This window comes from Schistocerca gregaria, chromosome 2 (genome assembly GCF_023897955.1).
Source record: "Schistocerca gregaria isolate iqSchGreg1 chromosome 2, iqSchGreg1.2, whole genome shotgun sequence".
Lineage (NCBI taxonomy): Eukaryota > Metazoa > Arthropoda > Insecta > Orthoptera > Acrididae > Schistocerca > Schistocerca gregaria.
Genome location: NC_064921.1, coordinates 866,228,983 through 866,253,054, shown reverse-complemented (window position 1 = coordinate 866,253,054; position 24,072 = coordinate 866,228,983). Strand labels below are relative to the sequence as shown.

The 24,072-nt window shown below is 44.7% G+C and overlaps 2 protein-coding genes across 5 annotated transcripts in view; one reads left to right on the top strand and one right to left on the bottom strand.

Annotated features, from left to right (window-relative positions):
- Nucleotides 1–24,072, top strand: part of LOC126335244 (adenylate cyclase type 8) — a 1,717,934-nt gene that overhangs the window by 1,403,226 nt on the left and 290,636 nt on the right. The window lies entirely within an intron of this gene.
- LOC126335251 (uncharacterized) lies at nt 4,006–23,586 on the bottom strand. The gene is made up of 3 exons (XM_049998294.1): nt 23,507–23,586; nt 11,262–11,441; nt 4,006–4,599 (listed from the first exon to the last, which is right to left on the bottom strand). The coding sequence occupies exons 1-3, from the start codon at nt 23,553–23,555 to the stop codon at nt 4,214–4,216; spliced, it is 615 nt and encodes a 204-aa protein (XP_049854251.1). The 5' UTR covers nt 23,556–23,586; the 3' UTR covers nt 4,006–4,213.

Here is a 24,072-nt window from a genome sequence, read left to right as displayed (position 1 = left end):
TTTGGAAAAAGTTGTTTAGTATTTCAGCTTTACGCGTGTCACCCTCTGTTTCAATGCCATCATCATCCCGGAGTGTCTGGATATGCTGTTTCGAGCCACTTACTGATTTAACGCAAGACCAGAACTTCATAGGATTTTCGAATTCACTGAACGCTTCACGCATAGCCCTCCTTACGCTAACTTTGACATCGTTTAGCTTTTGTTTGTCTGAGAGGTTTTGGCTGCGTTTAAACTTGGAGTGAAGCTCTCTTTGCTTTCGCAGTAGTTACTTAACTTTGTTGTTGAACCACGGTGGGTTTTTCCCGTCCCTCACAGTTTTACTCGTTACGTACCTGTCTAAAACGCATTTTACGATTGCCTTGAACTTTTTCCATAAACACTCAACATTGTCAGTGTCGGAACAGAAATTTTGGTTCTGATCTCTTAGGTAGTCTGAAATCTGCCTTTTATTACTCTTGCTAAACAGATAAACCTTCCTCCCTTTTTTATATTCCTATTAACTTCCATATTCAGGGATGCTGCAATGGCCTTATGATCACTGATTCCCTGTTCTGTCCTTACAGAGTCGAAAAGTTCGGGTCTGTTTGTTATCAGTAGGTCCAAGATGTTATCTCTACGAGTCGGTTCTCTGTTTAATTGCTCGAGGTAATTTTCGGATAGTGCAATCAGTATAATGTCACTCAATGCTCTGTCCCTACCACCCGTCCTAAACATCTGAGTGTCCCGGTCTATATCTGGTAAAGTGAAATCTCCACCTAAGACTATAATATGCTGAGAAAATTTATGTGCAATGTATTCCAAATTTTCTCTCAGTTGTTCTGTCACTAACGCTGCTGAGTCGAGAGGTCGGTAAAAGGAAGCAATTATTAACCTAGCTCGGTTGCTGAGTGTAGCCTTGACCCATAATATTTCACAGGAACTTTCCACTTCTACTTCACTACAGGATAAACAACTACTAACAGGGCCAAACACGCCACCACCGGTTGCACGCAATCTATCGTTTCTAAACACCGTCTGTGCCTTTGTAAAAATTTCGGTTGAATTTATCTCTGGCTTCAGCCAGCTTTCTGTACCTATAACGATTTCAACTTCGGTGCTTTCTATCAGCGCTTGAAGTTCCTGTACTTTACCAATGCAGCTTCGACAGTTTACAATTACAATACCGATTGCTGCTTGGTCCCTGTATGTCCTGACTTTGCCCCACACACTTTGAGGCTGTTGCCCTTTCTGTACTTGCCCGAGGCCATCTAACCTAAAAAACCGCCCAGTCCACGCCACACAACCCCTGCTACCAGTGTAGCCGCTTGCTGCGTGTAGTGGAATCCTGATCTATCCAGCGCAACCCGAAACCCCACCACCCTATTTCGCAAGTCGAGGAATCTGCAGCCCACAAGGTCGCAGACGACCAGAATCAGTGTGCTGGTGGCCAACAACAAGGCAGCTATGGCAGAACCAGCAGAATGAATGACACCTTTTAGATTACTTATCTCGGTCTTCTATCAAGAGCAGGTTACGCGAGATGGTGAAGTGAATCCGTTAAGTCCCACTGCTTGACCACAATCGATCTGCGGACGATGGCTCTTGCTTGTCTATTGGCCTCATCTCGGGGCTGACGTGCGGTGTGTTTGGGGTTATTTGGGGTTAGTATAGGCTTCCTAAAACTCCGGATCTAGAGACTTAGCATGTTGTTCCGAGCATTTGGGTACTCATTTACACAGACATAAGTAGTGCTAGCATATGTCGCAGAAGCTTCCTGAACAATACAATATCTTTAGCCCTGAGGTGACCTAGTGATAAAGATCAGGACCTGCCAGTAGACCATCTGCTACGATGGTAGCGTAGACGATCAGCAGATGTAGCACCAGGGTTTAAGTTTTTGCATTTTTATAGAGTTTGTCCGTAATTAAAGTTCCAGTTTCAAAACGCTGCAGAAAGAGAACCACTGCTCAGAATAACGTCATACTTGTATTTGAACAGCATATTATTCACGCAAGGTTAAATGCCACGGAACATAAAGTTAACGAAAATTTTCCCAATAGATAGCGCAGTAAGCGTGTAAACGTAATTGGGTTGGCTACAAATGACAGATGAATCGCAACACGATGGATATATTTGAGTTGCACATTGCACCACCCATAGTGTTCAACGTGCATGACTGCACAAGTTCGACAGTCAACAGTTTCGGCACTTTTAGCTAAGACTATCCATCACGGAAAGCTCGTACGGCAAGGTCCTACCACATCGGATGGATGAAATCGGTTTTTAATTATACTGGTGCCAAAAGCCACATAAATAGCAAAATAACGTCGGTTTTTAATTTTCCTGAAACTAGCAAAACATATCTTCAGTATGCTGTCCACCGTTTGCGGACACAAGTTGAAATCGAGAAGCACGTTCCACAACAGACCGGAGTGTCTCGATAGTCACGTTGAGAATGCGTTGCGCAGTGCGTGCCTTCAATTAAGCTACGTTCATAACTACAGCACTGAAAACAACATCTTTCAGATAATTCTACAGGGAAAAGTCACTCGGATTAAGATCAGGAGATATGAACGGCCTGGCTGTAGGAAAATGACGGCTGATAATTCAAGCATTTCCGAAATGCCTTTGCAGCAGCCGCTTCAGCCAGTGGGCTGTGCAGTGTACAGAAGAGAGCCTCTTGCATGAAAATTATGCTGCCCATATATCCGCGCTGGTAAATATTTGGAATGCCGTTGGTGCGCAAAAGACTCTCACAGCGTTTGCCAGTGACAGTACAACAACAGGACCGCTAAACTCAGTCCTACGATAAACGACGCCGTCAACTCGCACACCACAATCTCTTTGCAGAATCAAATGGCACCGGTTGATGTGCGAGTGGATTTTCGTAAATTCTGCTTATTGACATCTCCTTGGAGACGAAAATGATCATCTGTCCACAGAATGCTCCACGGCCACTCATTTTCCATGCGAAAGAGAAAATCCAGAGCGAACGTTTGTCTCGATGGCAGGTCAGCAGGAAGCAACTCCTGAACCTGGGTAACTACGCGAGAATAGCAGTGGAGGGTGTTTCGTAGAATTTTATGCCTCGTGCTCGCAGGCTTGTACAACGTGCGGGCCATTCCCCGGGCAATTCATATTTACACACCACCGGTCGACCTCTCCTGCATCGCTGTGGCCACATCTTCGACGGACATTGGAGCAACTGCTTTCCTTCCTCTGCCACATTGCACTTCAAAAGAACCTGTCTTTTCGAATTTTGTAATCATTTTCTTCAGACCCTTAGCAGACGTAGGACACATTGCTCTTTTCATACACCTGAGTGTCCTGCAGGGCTACTGGCGCACAGTCACCGTTCTTGTAAAAGAGCCTTACCAGCAGCACGCGATGACAGTCGTGTTGGGCATCTCGGATACAAACAGAGGAACAGCCGTGTGCCGCGCTTCTGTTAGTATGCACCTATATGTCAAATTTTCGATAAACTTTTATTGTTCCATGACGTTTCTCTCTGCATCCTCCTGTTTAAATTTGACGTCCTTCTGACCAGTGGTCCTCTTTCTACAGCGTTTTGAAACTAGAGCTTTAATTACGGACACCTGTACATTTAATTTCACGAATTACCAAATTGCTTGAACTACATTACACATCTTGAAGCAAATATTTGATTACAGTTGTATAGAAACTCCTGTAGCTATCTGGATATGCAACCTGCACGAGATTCCAGAAGATGATTGTCGATATTATAAGCAATAATAAATATTCGTAAATTTGGAACTTCCTGGCAGATTAAAACTGTGTGCCGGACCGAGACTCAAACTGAGACTTTTGCCTTTCCCTGGCAAGTGCTCTATCGTCTGAGCTACCCAAGCACGACTCACGACCACTCTTCACAGCTTTAATTCTGCCAGTACCTCGTCTCCTACCTTCCATACTTCAAAAATTTCAAAATTTGTAAATTATTTCCCCATCACCTCGTAGGAAGAATTTCTACGAAATACCAAAGAAATGTCATTCAGAAAGAAATCGTTATGTTTTTGTAGATAATTTATTTTAAACGTTTTATTCTTAACACAGTTGCTGCTCATTTATTTGCACATTGTTTGTCTTATGTACTGCGATAACTTTTTCTTAGCAGAACCTCACTGTGTTGACTCAGCTAAACGACTGAGGTATGACTGATACGGTATTTCCCTGGCGTCTGCCCCGACAACACAGTAGGAATAAGATAGGTCCCTCACACGAGCACAAAGGCGAGTCCGATGACGAATCCCTGCTCGTTGTTTATCTCGGTAAGCGGTGACAGCGTAGCGAGGTCGCGCCTCAGGTACCAGGGGTACAGCCCGGAGTTCTTGAAGGCGACGCTGACTGTGTAGCTGGGACTGCCGCTGGTGCCGTTGTAGGCTGCCATGGTGGGTGGCTGCGGCAGGAGGCTGCTGTAAGCGTTGACTTTGGCATCCGCCGCCGCCGCCGCCACCAACGTGACCCTCAGCTCCTCGCCAGAGGTCGCGTTCCCCAGGTACCTGCCCACCGCCACCAGCCGCCCGCCGCCGGCCAACATCTGGCTGCTCTCGTAGACGCGGACCTCCAGATCCTCCGCGTAAGGTGACTTAGCCCACGAACCTACACAGCAACAGGTGGATTCAACAGTCTCATACCAAGGAGGGTATCCATATTCGTCACTGCAGTTGACAGTGCTTAGTAGAAAACTGACACAATTCCTACAGCTAGTTACACTACTGGCCATTAAATCTGCTACCCCAAGAAGATATGCAGATGATAAACGGGTATTCATTGGACAAATATATTACACTAGAACTGACATGTGATTACTTTTCTATGAAATTTGGGTGCATAGATCCTGAGAAATCAGTACCCAGAACAACCACCTTTAGAACTGACATTTAATTACATTTTCACGTAATTTGGGTGCATAGATCCTGAGGAATCAGTACCCAGGACAACCACCTCTGGCCGTAATAACGGCCTTGATACGCCTGGGCATTGAGTCAAACAGAACTAGCACGGCGTGTAGAGGAACAGCTGCCCATGCAGCTTCAACACGATATCACAGTTCATCAAGAGTAGTGACTGGCGTATTGTGACGAGCCAGTTGCTCGGCCACCATTGACCAGACGTTTTCAATTGGTGAGAGATCTGGAGAATGTGCTGGACAGGGTAGCAGTCGAACATTTTCTGTATCCAGAAAGCCCCGTACAGGACCTGCAACATGCGGTCGTGCATTATCCTGCTGAAACGTAGGGTTTCGCAGGGATCGAATGAAGGGTAGAGCCACGGGTTGTAACTCATCTGAAATGTAACGCCCACTGTTCAAAGTGCCGTCATTGCGAACAAGAGGTGACCGAGACGTGTAACCAATGGCTCCCCATACCATCACGTAGGGTGATAAGCCAGTATGGCGATGACGAATACACACTTCCAATGTGCGTTCATCGCGATGTCGCTAGACATGGACGCGACCATCATGATGCTGTAAACAGAACCTGGGCTCATCCGAAAAAATGACATTCTGCCATTCGTGCACCCAGGTTCGTCGTTGGGTATACCATCGCAGACGTTCCTGTCGGTGATGCAGCGTCACGGGTAACCGCAGCCATGGCCTCCGAGCTGATAGTCCATGCTGCTGCTAACGTCGTCGAATTGTTCGTGCAGGTGGTTGTTGTCTTGCAAACGTCCCCATCTGCTGACTCAGGGACCGAGACGTGGCGGCACGATCCGTTACAGCCATGAGGATAGGATGCCTGTCATCTCGACTGCTAGTGATACGAGGCCGATGGGATCCAGCACAGCGTTCCGTATTACCCTCCTGAACCCACCGATTCTTTATTCTGCTAACTGTCATTGGATCTCAACTAACGCGAGCAGCAATGTCGCGATACGATAAACAGCAATAGCGATTGCCAACGATCCGAGCTTTATCAAAATCGGAAACGTGATGGTACGCATTTCTCCTCCTTACACGAGGCATCACAACAACGTTTCACCAGGCAACGCTTGTCAACTGCTGTTTTTGTATGAGAAATCGGTTGGAAACTTTCCTCATGCCAGCACGTTGTAGGTGTCGCCACCGGCGCCAACCTTGTATGAATGCTCTGAAAAACTAATAATTTCCGTATCACAGCATCTTCTTCTTGTCGGTTAAATTTCGCGTCTGTAGCACGTTATCTTCGTGGTGTAGCGATTTTAATGGCCAGTAGTGTAGTTTCATATTCCATGGGTCATTTGTCCGATAAATTGCAATGATGTGGAATTAGTCATTTTTAGGTACATACAACAACTTAATTTTTAAATATGGCTACATGCTGAACATATATAAAATATCTTTCTTTCTTTTTTAATAAAAGTATCTACAGACGCAAGTTAGTAATTCCTACCCACAAACTTTTACAGCAATGGTTCCCAACTCTTCTTAAACCATTACTCCTGAGTGCATTCGAACGTTAGCTAGTACCACCACATTCTCCCTCCCCGTTCCTGCCTCCCTCCTCATCCCTTCTCCAAATTATCACAATCTTTAGCACCTAACTAAACTGTAGAATGAAAAGCTTTTCTTGGAGAACTTTTATTTTTAAAATTATGGAATTCGTGGTGTATCGCACGTGCTGCCCACAACTCCTTCTCAGAAAAGAAAAGTAACTATCCACAGTGAGGCTACAAACGGGTTACAAACCGTGTTTCCCTTTCATTACTCTTCTCCACTGCGGCACTTGCTTGACCTTCACATTGTAAGCACATTTAAAATCAAACAGGTGTTCAGGCGTGCGCCCTATACTCACGGTTTGTAAATCACTTGATTGCTGCACTCCGTCCTTCTTAACTGGCAGAAATTGGGCGCCTTCAGGCTGTTAACGCTCTATGTTTCAAATGGCTCTGAGCACTATGGAACTTAACATCTGTGGTCAATAGTCCCCTAGAACTTAGAACTACTTAAACCTAACTAACCTAAGGACATCACACAACACCCAGCCATCACGAGGCAGAGGAAATCCCTGACCCCGCCGGGAATCGAACCCGGGAACCTGGGCGTGGGAAGCGAGAACGCTACCGCACGACCACGAGACGAACTCTTTATGTCTAACCACTCTAATAATAATAAAAGAGGTAATAATAATAATTATAATAACACTGTACAGCAGTATAGTAGCCCATATGTAGTTACTGCTAAGTTGTGCATTTTCTGGACTACTGCAGTTACTATCTCCAACTTGGAGAGGACACTTTCGTTAGACATCTAGCTACTGTTACGTATATGTCCCACTTTTATCATCAGCGATGTACGGGACAACCTTTAACCTCCTCCGCATTAATGCTATTAATTAATAAAAAGTATTTATTGATAACTTACATAACCAGTGTGAGAGTCTTACAAAATTTTTATAATAGTGATAATCTTTTGAAAGTAATTTCGTTTCGTGACTGCACAAAATCGAATAGTTTAGTTTTTATCCCTCAGGAAATTTCATTTTACCTCTCAGGAGGTAATTACCCCCAGCTTGGAATCCACTGTTTTACACATTACGGTAACAGAAATTCTTCACAGAATAGAAGTTGTCAAAGAGCAGCTTTTTTAGTTTTTTTTTGTCAAATTTTACTTTGCTATCTGTCAGAAATTTTGTATCACTGGGTAAGTGATCAAAAGTTTTTGTTATGGACAGAGGCGTACGAATTCCGCTCGTAACTTGCCTACACTTGCCTGTTAGCCAGGCAGGCAAGCTGCCGCAGGCTAGCAGCAGAACGGACAGGCTGCTGTACCCCCATACAAATCAACGTGCTACCAACCCGAGCAGGCTAAAGGAAGCTTGCTTGCATGTCCGTCTTCCCGCTGTGCTACGCTACTTTGCAGTTTATTCTGTTCGCTTCAATTGCAGTGTTATGGGTAGGGTTTGGGTATCACCCGAGTATCACGAGCCTCAGTGAATATATATTCATTCTGATTCATTGTAGGCCAGAAAATAGTGGATTTTATTTGTTCTTTTTGTCCTATTTCTGCCTTATTTATTTACTGATTTCTCTAATTACCGTTTTCTCTGCACCTTCGCCCTCTTTCGACTGATACTGGTTGTTCTCAATTCTAACCATCATGAGGTCACCTCTAGTACACGATTTTTTTAGGGAACAGACCCATCTCTAAAAGTAGAGATCCTTTTCACCTAAAAACCTGTTGATGTCTATTATACTGGAGTCGAAACAAAAGGAAGGTTTTGGAAGTCTAGTTTCTGTAACCTTAACGTGTTCCAACCAAGGATGACCCCAGTTATACCAATTTTGATGACTTTTCGTAAGACGTGTATTGCGGTTTCCTTGAATTCATTCTAAGTGACGAAAATAGTACATTCCAAAATCAACAAATGGATTCCAATCCTTGTCCTGGTGGCGGAGCCAGTGCTTCACTATGTGAATTACCTCCTCATCTTCTTCAAAATGTCTTCCACAAATGGAATCCTGTATTGGCACAAACAAGTGTAAATCTGTGGGGACTAGGTCAGGGCTGTAGTGTGGATGAGGTAACACTGGGCAGCCCTGTTTTGCAGTGTGTTCAGCAATCCCTTGACTTGTGTGGGGCCCAGCGTTATCGTGTTGCAGCAAAATATCTCCTGGGTCGTTGTGCCGCCGAAGTGGCCGGACGCACATCTTGAAGTTTGTTAATGTGTTAACATATGCGTATGAATTAATGGTGCCGCCTCTTGACATCGCATCAGTGAGAATCAAACCTTCACAGTCCCAGAACACGGTGATCGGCGGAAGCACTTACTTTGAATTTTTTCTTATGTGAGGAATGGGAATGGCAGCATTCCATTCACTGTAGTTTTGGTTTGGGCTCAAAATGGTGAACCCAGGTTTCATCACATGTCACAATCCGAGACAAGAAGGCCTCACCTTAGGCGTCAAAAGGTTACAAAAAATTGAGACAAACGTTTTTTCTGTGCGATTTGTGATCCACCGTTAGTCACTGCAGGACCCATCTTGCACACACTTTTGAATATTCAAGTGTGCGAATAACACCATCCACACTTCCTTTGGTGATTGACAGATGCAACAGTAACTGCCGTGTCGTAATGCGTCTGTCCTCGCGAATGACAGCGTCACCTCGCTGCAACATGTCAGGTGTGACAGGCTGTCGCTGGTCTCCCCGACCGCTGCAAATCGTGGAGCTCCGCCGAACCGCCTTCTGATCACTTCACCCTCCGTCCCCAGCGACTAACAGTATTTCTGTCGATAGCAGATGTTCCATAGACTTTCCACAAACGTTTATTGAATATTCCCCACAGTTTCTTACGCCGCAGTGAAAAAATCAATGAAGGCACTTCGCTTGTAACGTACGTTACCTACAGGCGCCATTTTGAAACTGCCCTACAGCAACACTATCTGTCGGAAGTGACAGAAACCTGTCACGCTTACTCGGGAGACCTCAAATAATCCATACGTAACGTTTCGCATTCGTAACATTGTTTTCGTCTGAGGAAAAAGAAATGCGATGCCTTACTTTGTGGACAACCCTCGAATAAAGTACATGTCTGGAAGCAGATGCTTTTCTGTCGTGCTAAGCTTTCTTCGCACCACGTTACATACCATCATTACGAATCCTACTCCTGTTACATCGATTTCTCCTGCTGTTATATTACCCTGTATTCATTTGACTAGAAATCCTTGTCTTCTTTCCATTTAACTTTATTGATCCGTACTATCTTTAGACACTATTTCGCGATGTTTTGCCAATGGAGATACCATCATGACACTTTTCTATTGCAGGCCAACTGTGCTCTGGATACATGTTACATGTCTTTAATGCAGTGGTTTCCACTGTCTTATGCATCCTCATGCCGTTGATCATTGCTGATTCTTCCCCCTTTAGGGGCAGTTTCCCACCCCAACGACAAAAGAATACCCTGAACCTCTGTCCGCGCCTCTGCCGTCTTTGACATGGACGTTGCTGAATGAGGGTGACTTCTTATGTCGGATGTCTTCAGCCGCCATTGCTTATGAGATTTAGTCAAAATTCAAGCGGTGGTGGATTTCTTACGCCTGACCGCGGACGTTTTCGTTACTGATCAAAGACGCTGCCCCTATACCACTGGCTCAGTGATAGAAATATATAAATTTTGCAAATAAGTGCCCAGACATTCTATAATTATATGTGTCTTATTATATGACAACGTACGACGACGGCAAGCGTTTGATTCAAAAATTTGGCCCTTAGTACTTCATTTAGCTATTGATCAGATGTAAAAGTTGGAAATGGTATTACATTATATTCATTAAGAGGGATAACCTTACGTTAATGGCTTAAAAGAATAACATGCCAAGAATTAAACTTAGGATCTGTGTATTGTACTGAGGCCGTGTAGCGTGCAGATTACTCGGACTGTATTCAGCCATTATTTGAGAATCATAGCACTAAGCGACTTCCAACGAAATTGACACATATTTTCAAATCTTTCCGAAATTATCTCTCACTGACACCCCCTACAAAATAATGTAAGAATAAAACGTTTATTTCTTACTGCACTTTCGCTTTCATGCAATCCAGAACGATGTTTTCATTTTCTACTTCTTTATAACAAACCCTACTTGCAATAACTCTTACAGCCAGTATCGAAATGTACTACTGAAACAAAGTTACATCGTTTTCCATGAAGAGTTTACATGCTCAACGTAAAATATTGAACACGTCTATTTATATGTTGATCAAAAAGTTGTCTGAAGTTATTTCATACATGCGACTTCGGTTTTTTAAAGAATTAGGGACAGATGAGTTACTGATATATATTACTGACATTGTCTGTATGGAAGCTATCTGTCGTGTAAAATAACTGAAGAAAACTTTACAAGCCGAGATGGTTAAAAAATCATTTTATTGAATGATCGGCATGGGTTGCCGAAGTGTGAAACAAAAATGGAGGAGTTGCCAACTGATGGTGAACATCAACACTGATAATCGTTGCAATATAGTTATGTTTACCTTTGTACATAGTTCTTCTATACTTGACATTCCAACGTGTAGCGACCTTCATGGTAGTGGGAAATGCATATGCAGTGTGAAGCAACTTGGAACACTGATGGACAATTTGTTGTAAAAAACTTAAGCTTAAGATCCGATGACGACGGAATAGCTCTGTCGAAACCGGTCATTCAACAAAATTCTTTGTTAGCGATGTTGGCTTGTGAAGTTATATGCAGTTATTGGATTACTGGCGTATTTGAACATCGGTTTACTGAAAACTGAACAGTGCCGGATCAGTCCGGGTAGACGTTGGATTCCTTACCTGCTGACTGGTTGCCGCTGTGGCAGTAGCTAACAATCTGCGAGGGCAGTACAAGGGCGGTGAGGTTGACCCTCCGGTTGAAGTACCACGTCTCGTTGATGGGGCCGGACGCTGAGCTGTACAGCATGTCGTAGGTGGCAGGGTCGCGGAACACCTGCTCGTAGTGCGGGTACCTCAGCCCTGTAACCGACAACACTCTCTCTCTCGTGTCACTGGGAACTACTTACGAGCAAGTATCAATACAGCCTTGACTGCTTCTGGCAAGTACGATGTAGGGGTGTGGCCCAGTGACTCAGTGTAGACGCCGATTATGTTACTTTGCACTAAATAATACAATATTTATGTCTGGGAATGGAGGAAACAGGAATTATTAATTAAGTTTCAAAAAAATGCCTCTTAACACTATGCGACTTAACTGCTGAGGTCATCAGTCCCCTAGAACATAGAACTACTTAATCCTAACTAACTTAAGGACACCAAACACATCCATGCCCGAGGCAGGATTCAAACCTGCGACCGTAGCGGTCGCTCGGTTCCAGGCTGTAGCTCCCGGAACTGCTCGGTCACATCGTCCGGCGCAAGTTTCAAGAAGAAATATTTAATAACTTAAGGGTAAAAGAACAAAAAGTGGGGAAGTATCAGACTACAAATCTAAAGATCTTGTGTTCAATCCCCGTTCAGTCTTAGGTTTTTTCATCGGTTGCTTCTGTCACATCTGGCAATATTTGCTGATGTCCAGAACGCTGGGTTGCACTGTGATTCGTTATTCACATTAAACTACAGATCCGCTCTACAACTGGCTCGGTAAGTCAGTTTAAAGGTGGCAGAAGCCAACGGCGTACCACCTCCAACTGGAGTTCAAAAACAAACTTAGGATGTAGGTACACCTCGGCACAAGGTGCCTAATTTTTGTTGACAGAATTTAGTGAAATGTTTTGTAAAGGCGATATTTGATAGGTTACAGAAACTTTGGAAACTGCATAACATCATAACATAATACACAAATGCACATTTCTGTCTAGTTCAGACTATTCTCGGATCCTAAACATCCATTCAACTGTGTATTCCAAGTTTGCAGTACCTAATCATCCTCAATATGGTGACACAGATGCATAACTCAAGAACTTTTGGAGCAATTTCAACGAAATTTTATGTGTACGAGACCCTTTGTTTATGATGTACAAAATATCTTCTTGTTAACATACCCCTACCACGTCTAGGGTTGGGATGAGTGTGAGAAACCATGAAGTGTAAAAATATTAGATATCAATCGATATTAGAACTGATTCCTTAGCTTTCGGGGTCACTAGGCACATTGATGCTGGAGGGGGGGGGGGGGGGGGGGGGAGGGGGGGAGAGAGGGTTGGGGGCGGGGGGGATGGGGATGCAAAAGCAACGACATCAGCAGCAGCATATTTCTGTAGCGCCTGAGGCAGTTTCTACGAAACTTAGCGCAGGCACAAATTGCTGTGTCGAAACAGACAGTAAGACACCCTTAGCACCCATTTAGCTGACAGTGGGAATGCAAAGGAGTGACAGCTCAAGTCAGGGATGCCTGGAGCGATATCATTCACAGTTGGTATAAATATGACTTCCTCTTGAATGTAAATACTGTGGGAAGCTGGTCGGGGCTGGAATGGGGATGAAATGAGACATATAAAAATGTTCGAAAACGACGTGTTAGTATTTCTTTCCTGTATTTAGTTAATAAGTTGAAGTGTGCAGCGCAATATGTCATTTATCTGTGCCATTCAGTGTGCCAAATAGGTCGTAAGAATGTGCACTGCAGAGGTCCAATAATTTTATCAGTATGTGTCGGGGCAAAGATCATGTCACACGGCTGATTGGCACAGATGTGTTTACCATCGCATAGTGTAAAACAGATGAGAAACTAAAATGAGTACATTACAACTACCGATAAACATAAAGCGAACGTGAACATTGAACAACGCTTGGGATCAATCTGTTACCACAACTTTTATTTGGCATTCACATTCGCTGGTTCCCCCAACTAAAAACCAGATTAGCACGTTTCGTACTAACCTAGACACGGGCTACGCTACAGACCCCGACAACCAAATCTATCGATTTCAACCGAGCGCCAGTTGTACCGTGCGCCTTTTTGAAAACTCGTCAAAATAACGGAGAATCAGTTGCGAGCGACAGTCTCGCGAATGTCAGTTTGCTTGATACCAAACTGAAGTCTAATATATGTCACATATGACGTCAATATTTTTTAGTGTTTCGTGATATCCACCAACTTTTAAAGAGACAGTGAAGCCCGCGCCACTGAATATCGAACTTTCTCTACTTCAAATCTTGCAGCTGTGAGCTTGCCTAGTCTTGACTCAGAAGTCTATTACCCCACAGCGAGAAACTGCCGCCTGTCATCGTCACATCTCTGTGGCGGTTCGTTCCACACAGTTTCCCGCCTGATACGAGGATGCTGCAGCCCCTGCGCCATATCTGTCGCAGCCGCACATTCTTATTATCATTCAAATTTATTCTCAGACTTTCTGCAACCCGAATTCGCAGCATAATAACAGACAGCTTCTGCGTCTCTAGCGAAGAAAATTCTCAACAAGAATGCAGATAGCTGTTTCTCTGTATGCCTTACAAAAGATGAGCCCCAGGCATTAAAAAGAAAAGATGAGATAAGCATTGACATCGATGCGTACCAAGTGACTCACAGATTTATTGCATTACTTTTCCAATGTACAAGACGCTAAAGAAGTTACGATATTGCACCGCCTACGCTATTCTGAATTACGATACGAAGTTCCTTTGCATACGCATACACGTCCGTAGTAACAGGCAGTGCAGCGACTATAACCGTTATGAAGTACATTAAATGTATTCGCAACTGCGAATATGGACAGTCATCAGCTGTAGAATTGAATGACGACAGCGAAAATTTGTGTCGGACCGGGACTCGAACCCGGATTTCCCGCTCATGGCGAAAGGTCACCTTACTTTTTTTTAGTGTAATTTTGTTCTATATTGTTCCTTGACTTCGTTCGGAGCGGACGTCCGATGACCAACGTTCAGGTTGTTCGTTGATGCGTTCACTCAGTTTTTTTTTCCGTTATGTTCGTTGCTTTTGGTCTGGGCGGACGTCACAGGACGTCGCTTCAAGTTGATCGTTGATTCCTTTACTCAGTTTTTTATATTATTATTATTACAGAAGGTCAGCGCCTCTCTGACCGAACACGCTGAGCTACCGTGCCCCTCAGCATTTGGCTATCCGTGCACGACTCAAGGCTAGCCCCAAACTTCCATATCTCGTCAAATATGTGTCCACAGCCAGTACTCGTACATCCATTATGTACATGCCCGTACAGGGAAGACATTTTACTTGAAAGTCGCTTGCCCGATGTCGGCGAATAAATACACTCCTGTAAATTCAAATAAGAACACCGTGAATTCATTGTCCCATAAGGGGAAACTTTATTGACACATTCCTGGGGTCAGATACATCACATGATCACACTGACAGAACCACAGGCACATAGACACAGGCAACAGAGCATGCACAATGTCGGCACTAGTACAGTGTATATCCACCTTTCGCAGCGATGCAGGCTGCTATTCTCCCATGGAGACGATCGTAGAGATGCTGGATGTAGTGCTGTGGAACGGCTTGCCATGCCATTTCCACCTGGCGCCTCAGTTGGACCAGCGTTCGTGCTGGACGTGCAGACCGCGTGAGACGACGCTTCATCCAGTCCCAAACATGCTCAATGGGGGACAGATCCGGAGATCTTGTTGTCAGGGTAGTTGACTTACACCTTCTAGAGCGCGTTAGGTGGCATGGGATACATGCGGACGTGCATTGTCCTGTTGGAACAGCAAGTTCCCTTGCCGGTCTAGGAATGGTAGAACGATGGGTTCGATGACGGTTTGGATGTACCGTGCACTACTCAGTGTCCCCTCGACGATCACCAGAGGTGTACGGCCAGTGTAGGAGATCGCTCCCCACACCATGATGCCGGGTGTTGGCCCTGTGTGCCTCGGTCGTATGCAGTCCTGATTGTGGCGCTCACCTGCACGGCGCCAAACACGAATACGACCATCATTGGCACCAAGGCAGAAGCGACTCTCATCGCTGAAGACGACACGTCTCCATTCGTCCCTTCATTCACGCCTGTCGCGACACCACTGGAGTCGGGCTGCACGATGTTGGGGCGTGAGCGGAAGACGGCCTAACGGTGTGCGGGACCGTAGCCCAGCTTCATGGAGACGGTTGCGAATGGTCCTCGCCGATACCCCAGGAGCAACAGTGTCCCTAATTTGCTGGGAAGTGGCGGTGCGGTCCCCTACGGCACTGCGTAGGATTCTACGGTCTTGGCGTGCATCCGTGCGTCGCTGCGGTCCGGTCCCAGGTCGACGGGCACTTGCACCTTCCGCCGACCACTGGCGACAACATCGGTGTACTGTGGAGACCTCACGCCCCACGTGTTGAGCAATTCGGCGGTACGTCACCCGGCCTCCCGCATGCCCACTATACACCCTCGCTCGAAGTCCGTCAACTGCACATACGGTTCACGTCCACGCGGCATGCTACCAGTGTTAAAGACTGCGATGTAGCTCCGTATGCCACGGCAAACTGGCTGACACTGACGGCGGCGGTGCACAAATGCTGCGCAGCTAGCGCCATTCGACGGTTCCTGGTGTGTCCTCTGTGCCGTGCGTGTGATCATTGCTTGTACAGCCCTCTCGTAGTGTTCGGAGCAAGTATGTTGGGTCTGACACACCGGTGTCAATGTGTTCTTTTTTCCATTTCCATGAGTGTAGGATATTGCAGTGCCTGCGTATTTTGAATTACGAAGCAAAGGAACTTCTACAGCTGATGGTTACCATACTCGTAATTGCGAATACATTTTATGTGTTTAATAAAGGCTGTAGTCACCGCAGTGCCTGTTCCCATGGAAATGCATATGGAAATGCATAATATCCAAAGCAACTGTGCATCGTAATTCAGAATAACACAGGCACTGCAACATCGTATTTGTCCGCCGATACCGAGCAAAAGACTTTCAATACAATGTCTCACCTGTACCGGAATACTCACAATAAATGTACGAGAACGGGTTGCAGACGCATGGTTGACAACATGTGGAAGTTTGGGTGTGTCCGTGATTCTGCATGAATAGCCAAATGGTAAGGCGACCGCTAGTGATAAGTGAGAAATACGGGATCGAGCCCCAGTCTGCCAAAATTTTAATTGCCGTCTTTACATTCAACAGTTGATGGTTGTCCATATTCGCAGTCGTGAGTACATTTAATGTAGGGTAAGGAGGTTCGTCAGTATTTCACGTTATGACGGCTAAAACGATCATCCGGTCGCCAATCCTAGCCACAGATTGCCTATATTACGGCTTCGATGGCCAACAAAAAATTATTTTCGGCATTTCATATATTTATTGAGCGAATTAAAAAATTTAAACTGCTGGGGTAGAATCTGACGTTATAGGTATAACACAATAAGACATCTGATATACTTGCGAAGTATGTGTATATATACAGGGTGGTCCATTGATAGTGACCGGGCCAAATATCTCACGAAATAAGCATTAAACAAAAAAACCACAAAGAACGAAACTCGTCTAGCTTGAAGGGGGAAACCAGATGGCGCTATGGGTGGCCTGCTAGATGCCGCTGCCATAGGTCAAACGGGTATCAACTACGTTTTTTTTTGTTTTTTTTTAATAGGAACTCCCATTTTTATTACATATTCGTGTAGTACGTAAAGAAATATGAATGTTTTAGTTGGACCACTTTTTTCACTTTGCGATAGGTGGCGCTGTAATAGTCACAATCTTATAAGTAAGTGGTATCACGTAACATTCCGCCAGTGCGAACGGTATTTGCTTCGTGATACATTACCCGTGTTACAATGGACCGTTTTCCAATTGGGGAAAAGATCGATATCGTGTTGATGTATGGCTACTGTGATCAAAATGCCCAAAGGGTGTGTGCTGTGTATGCTGCTCGGTATCCTGGACGACATCATCTAAGCGTCCGGACCGTTCGCCGGATAGTTACATGATTTAAGGAAACAGGAAGTGTTCAGCGACATGTGAAACGTCAACCACGGCCTGCTACAAATGATGATTCCCAAGTACGTGTTTTAGCTGCTGTCGCGGCTTATACGCACATCAGTAGTACACAAACTGCGTGAGAATCGGGAGTCTCAAAAACATCGGTGTTGAGAATGCTACATCAACATCGATTGCACCCGTGCCATATTTCTATGCAACAGGAATTGCATGGCGACGACTTTGAACGTCGAGTACATTTCTGACACTGGGCACAACAGAAACTACGGGACAATGACAGATTTTTTGCACGCGTTCTATTTAGAGACGAAGCGTCATTCACCAACAGCGGTAAAGTAAACAGGCGTAATATGTACTATTGGGCAACGGAAAATCCACGATGGCTGCGACAAGTGGAACATCAGCGACCTTGGCGGGTTAATGTATGGAGCGGCATTATGGGAGGAAGGATAATTGGTCCCCATTTTATCGATGGCAATCTATCCAACGGAGAGCAGCGCGCATCGTTACAGGATCATTTAGTAACGCCAAAGCGTTACGGAGATGATAGATAAACTCCAGTGGAAGACTCTGCAGGAGAGACGCTCAGTAGTTCGGTACGGGCTTTTGTTAAAGTTTCGAGAACATACCTTCAACGAAAAGTCAGGCAGTATATTGCCCCCTCCTACGTATATCTCGCGAAGATACCATGAGGATAAAATCAGAGAGATTAGAGCCCACACAGAAGCATACCGACAATCCTTCTTTCCACGAACAATACGAGACTGGAATAGAAGGGAGAACCACTAGAGGTACTCAGGGTGCCCTCCGCCGTCAGGTGGCTTGCGGAGTATGGATGTAGATGTAAATGTAGATGTAAATGGTCCAATGTATGCTGATTTCCTACGTAATGTTCTAACGATGTTACTACAATATGTTTCACTGCATGATAGAATGGCGATGTACTTCCAACATGATGGATGACCGGCACATAGCTCGCGTGCGGTTGAGGCGGTATTGAATAGCATGACAGGTGGGCTGGTCGTCGAAGCACCATAGCATGGCCCGCACGTTCACCGGATCTGACGTCCCTAGATTTCTTTCTGTGGGGAAAGTTGAAGGATATTTTTATCGTGATCCACCGACAACGCCTGACAACATGCGTCAGCTTATTGTCAATGCATGTGCGAACATTACGGAAGGCGAACTACTCGCTGTTGAGAGGAACGTCGTTACACGTATTGGCAAATGCATTGAAGTTGGCAGACATCATTTTGAGCATTTATTGCATTAATGTGGTATTTACTGGTAATCACGCTGTAAAAGCATGCGTTCTCAGAAATGATAAGTTCACAAAGGCACATGTATCACATTGGAACAACCGAAATAAAATGTTTATTCGTACCTACGTTCGGTATTTTAATTTATAAGACCTACCTGTTGCCAACTGTTCATCTAAAATTGTGGGTCATATGTTTGTGACTATTACAGCGCCATCCGTCACAAAGCGAAAAAAGTGGTCCAACGAAAACATTCTTATTTCTTTACGTACTACACGAGTATGTAATAAAAAAATGGGGGTTACTATTTATAAAAACGCAGTTGGTATCCGTTTGACCTATGGCAGCGCCATCTAGCGGGCGAAGCATAGCGCCATCTGGTTTCCCTCTTCAAGCTAGACAAGTTTCGTTCTTTGTAGTTTTTTCGTTTGACGCTTATTTCGTGAGATATTTGGTCATGATCAATGGACCGTGTGTGTGTGTGTGTGTGTGTGTGTGTGTGTGTGTGTGTGTGTGTGTGTGTGTGTGCGTGTGTGTCTTGTGGCAGCATAATTCGTGGTACGTAAATTACCCAGACTACATTCACCCAGTATTTGAGGATGAGAGCATTTTGCGAGTTACAACTAAGTCTATACATAATTTCAAACCTTTTCTAAACTTTTTATCGATTACGGATCCATTAGGTAATTAAATGAAAACGGTTTATCGCTTACTAAACGTTCGCTTTTCATGCGGTAGCACTTTAGCATCAAGCATGACGATTTAATTTGCTATTTCTGTACTACTGGTTCTATTTGCGACTCATTTTATAGATAGTCTCCACACATACGTCCCACCTCCATAGCTGGGGTCGCTAAAGCACAAGTGTGCAGTGTCGTTTGACTTGGAGGTAATTCGGTTCGGATCCTGACGGCGTATGAAATTTTCACGGCCAGTATTTGGCCAGCAAGGGGAAGGGAGGTAGCTGTGTAGAGTTCCTGATGATGTCTTTGCGCCCAAGTCCTGGATTAAGTTCCAAACGTCTCTGCAGTGAGACGAGAGGACCTGTGACACTGTTGATAGTGACCTGTCAGTCGGATGGGAACGTCAAGCTCTGTGATCCTCTTCGTGTTATTCGGGAGCAGTTGGCTATAAGGCTTTCATCTACGACAACACAAAACCAACACTACACTGTATACACACTCACCACAGTCATCCACATCACACAGATACACCCAAACACTTCATAACAGACCGGAGAAAAGCACTGGCATACCATCTCCACTAGACTTTGACATGAACGGCGATGCAGGAGTCCTACATCCCCTCCCCTTTGTTCATTTCCTGAGAATGGGACTATGTACAGGTTCACAATTACTGAACTATATAAAAAACGTAAATTAGTTACAAACTACGGCGTGGTCACACTTTATACAACGTGTAAACGTCACTACAGATATTCGAATTTAGGTTATGACATGTTCGATATGCCTGCTCATCATTGGCGATGATGTGGTGCAGACGAATAGCGAAATTCTGCGTGACCCTCTGAATTGTCGGAATATCGAAGGTGTCGATGACCTCCCGAACGAATGTTTTCAGCTCAGTAATGGTTTTGAAGTTATTGCTGTACAACTTGTCCTTAATATAGCCTCACAAAAAGGTGTAGCATGTGTATATGGTGTAGCATGTGAATATTGCGGCAATTCGAGGCCCATTCCAGTGTCCTCTGGGTACCCCAGAGCTAGAATGCGGTCCCCAAAGTGCTCCTCCACGACATAAAACACTCTCCTGCTTGGATGTGGTCGGGTTCTGTCTTGCATGAGACACACCTTGTCGAAATCAGGGTCACTTTGAATAATGGAGATGAAATCATCTTCCAAAACCTTCAAGCATCGTTCGGTAGCCACCGTGCCATCAATGAATATCGCAACTACTATTCTGTGACTGGACATTCCACGTCACACAGTCGCCCGTTGAGGATGAAGAGACTTCTCGATTGCGAAATGCGGATTGTCAGTCTGCGGGATGCACCAATTTTGCTTATTGACGATCCCATCCAAATAAAAATGGGCTCCGTCGCTAAACCAAACAACATTCACATCAAAGTCCTGTTCGGCAATTCTGTGGACCATAGTAATGGCGAGACACAACCCCTGTTCCATGGCCCTGGGGCTTAATGACTGATGGGTTTGAATTTTGTGTGAGAAGAGCTGCAGATGTTCGACAACAATTTGTCGCAGTGTCTCTCTGTTGATTCCCACCTGTTATGCAACTCGTCTGATCGATTTCCTGGGGCTGGTCTGAAACACAGCGCGTGTCTTCTCTATGTTTTCAGGCATTTTCACCCTTTTTGGATGACTGCCGTTGCCAACACTGTCATCACGAACGCTACCCGTTCTCTCAAACTTGCGAATCAAATTCTTGATTGTTATCACACTTGGACCGGTTGTCTTCAGCTTGAACAAGGCCGCAAACTTCCTTTGAGCCGTAGTAGGGCTGTTATTGCTCGCATAGTAAGCCTTCACAAGCGCTATACGCACGCTGTACCGTGACATTTTCACGTTCAAATGGCCAACGACAAGGCGCGTGGGCTGCGCCTACTAATTACCATCATGCTTCGCGGCCAACCGTGCAGTTTGGACGCCCCAACGCAAACCGTTCAGAAGATATGACGATTTTATTTCATATAGTTCAATAATTACCACCCTGATTTAGCCACACATACAACTTAATGCACCTACAAAGTTATATTATTGTGCGTCACGTAATTTATAAGAATACTAGCTTTTCAGAAATTTGCACGAAGTTACGTTGCTGGACTGCAGGTCAATGACTTTACTTATATAACTTATTTTTGTTATGCTCAGGCCTAAAATAAATGTTTTGCAGTTGGAAAGAGGTATATGAAGCTTGCACTGACTGTAGCTGGGACCATTGGCGGAAGTTTTTGCGGTAGACGTCGACAAAAGGTGGCGGGTACAAACCCTAGTGGCAGAAAATTTATTTCACCGCCAGTGTCTGTTCATCGGCGTAATTATCTGATTCCTTATTAAAAGTGGATTTAGTTCTGGCGCATGTCATATCCCTTGAACTGATGTGTATCGCAAATGTATTACCCCATATTTAACTACGTACTTTAAAGTTAATTGAAGTTGGAGGGGGGGGGGGGAGCAGTGGGAGGGGAGGAGAAGGGAATCTAAAGGAACTATTGATGTCAGCTGCATCGGAACTTTATGCGGAATCAGCGCCGACGGATGAAAATGTGTTCGGACCGGGATCTCCTGCCTGCTAGGCTGTTTCATTAACCACTGCGCCACCCGAACACAGTGCTTATCTCAGATGTGTGAATTACCTCGGTACGCCCCTCAGACGACCCGCATTCCCATCCAGTGCCCCTATCCACAGTCCTGTTCATGTCCTCTATGCTCGCTACTTAGAGATTCCCGCAGAAGGTCGAAGGTAATTGTGTATCCGAACTGAATGTCGTGGATTCATTGTTCATTGGGGCGAATCAGTTATATGAATGTGTGGTGTCTCTTTTTTCCGACATGCCCGAAAGAACAGGTACCATGCATTCAAATACGTACTCTATTTTTACGGGGAAATATTCTGGGCTTACGTTCCAGCTCTAAAATATTTTTTCAAAATTTTTACAAGAATTGTGTTGTTTTTTATATTACGATATTACTTGTTAATGACCTGGTAGGGGAACAAAACAAATAATGTGTTGCACAGGTACCGCTTCGTTGTGGTTACAGCGACTGTACAGCACGCAAGCAACGCCATCTTGCAAGCCCGTGGGTCATGAATAAATAATGGAGGCCATTCATATTTCGTGTTTCTTAACAGTATAGGAGAAGCTGAAGAAGCTGATGACTGCCAGATGGCATGTAAGCAGACAAGTATCAGATGAAGGTATACTCGACAAAATATAGGATGGAAGGTATTAGTGGGAACAAGGTACAGTCATAAATAGTTATTGCACTTTCGTGGAGGGCATGTTTTCAATGTGTGAAAGAGAAAGAGCACGCTATCATTCACCCCAGCATTCTTACACAACGACCTTCGTACATTCAGATGAATCTTAAAACAGGTATTCAGTCGGAATCATTAGAATGTGATTAAGTTCCGCATATTACGCAACACATTTGTATAACGTTACAGAATCTGCAAGTGCATCTACATACGTACCTCACAATCCGAAGTGTACCTCGTGCTATTGCTACTCAGTCCCTTTTCACTTTCATTGGCATAAGAAACGACAGAGAAATTGTAGTCGAAATGCATCTGATAGTCTAAATTTTCCTTATTTTGTCCTTACGGTCATTAAGCGGGATAAACGCTGGCAGCAATACAGTCTCTCGGCAGTGTTGCAAATGCTGGGTCTCCAAACTCCGTCAATAGCTTTTCGTGAAAGTATTTTTTTTCCCCTCCAAGAACTCACGTGTAAGATCATGGAGCATCCTCACATGATTATCGTACTGCTCGAAGTGACCGATAACAAATCTAGCATCATCTTCTGAAATGCTTTGATATTTACATTTAACCTGACTTGACGGGGACTCAAACACTCGAGCAGTACTTAAAGATGGTTCGCAAACGCTTTCTGTATGCGTTGTCTGTTAATACCGTATTGGAACGTTACGGCGTTGTTTCTCCTATTCAGTCGCTTTAACTTATAATTTCGAAACTGATAATCGTGTAATACATAGAGCCTTGCACTAAATAAACACTAACCATCGCAAGTGGTTTCTAAACTTCTGCAGTAATGAGTTACTGCTCAGTTGCCAGTAAAGGGTAAAAGTACAGACACGACAAGGATTAGATAAGTGACCAACTAAGCTGTAAGAGCTGCACCAAAATGAAAAGACTAATGCTGAGTAGCAAGAAGAATTTGATTACGGTGTAAAGCTATTCGAAACAGTGAGTGTATAAAATATGATACCTTTGCACGTTGCCAGAAGCAGAAAAGCAGCGATCGAATGACGAAGCATGGCGGCAACTTCTGTCGAATGCAGCAGTGAACTGGTTGCCAGCCCTTGCGCTGTCTCTTTCTTATATTGGTCCTTAGACACTGCACGTCGTGGCTTCGTGTCTCACGTCATCAGATGAGCTAAATACCTCAACATCGAAAACAAGCTTCTTCTTCCGCTGTCGTGCTAACGCTCTGCGATCCTAATTCAAAAGACGACCCACTTTTGCCCATTTCTATGACTCTGCTCCCTGGTCGTTGACCCACTCTTGAGATGGCAGCAGCAGTAAACAGTAGCGAGAGCAGCGAGTGGTGTGCGTCAGAAAACAGTTCATCGGCCTCATCAGAATAATCGTCTTCGACTGGTCTTCCTTCCAGAAGTCCGCATTTCTATCCATCCACTGCAAGACATCTTACGGTGTTCACTTACTATCGTCATTTTGCCTCTTTATAGCTCCATTCACGAAACTAGATGACGCAGTGGTAAGAAACTAGACTCACATTTCAGATTCCCGTGGGTCATATCCACTTCTGGCCTT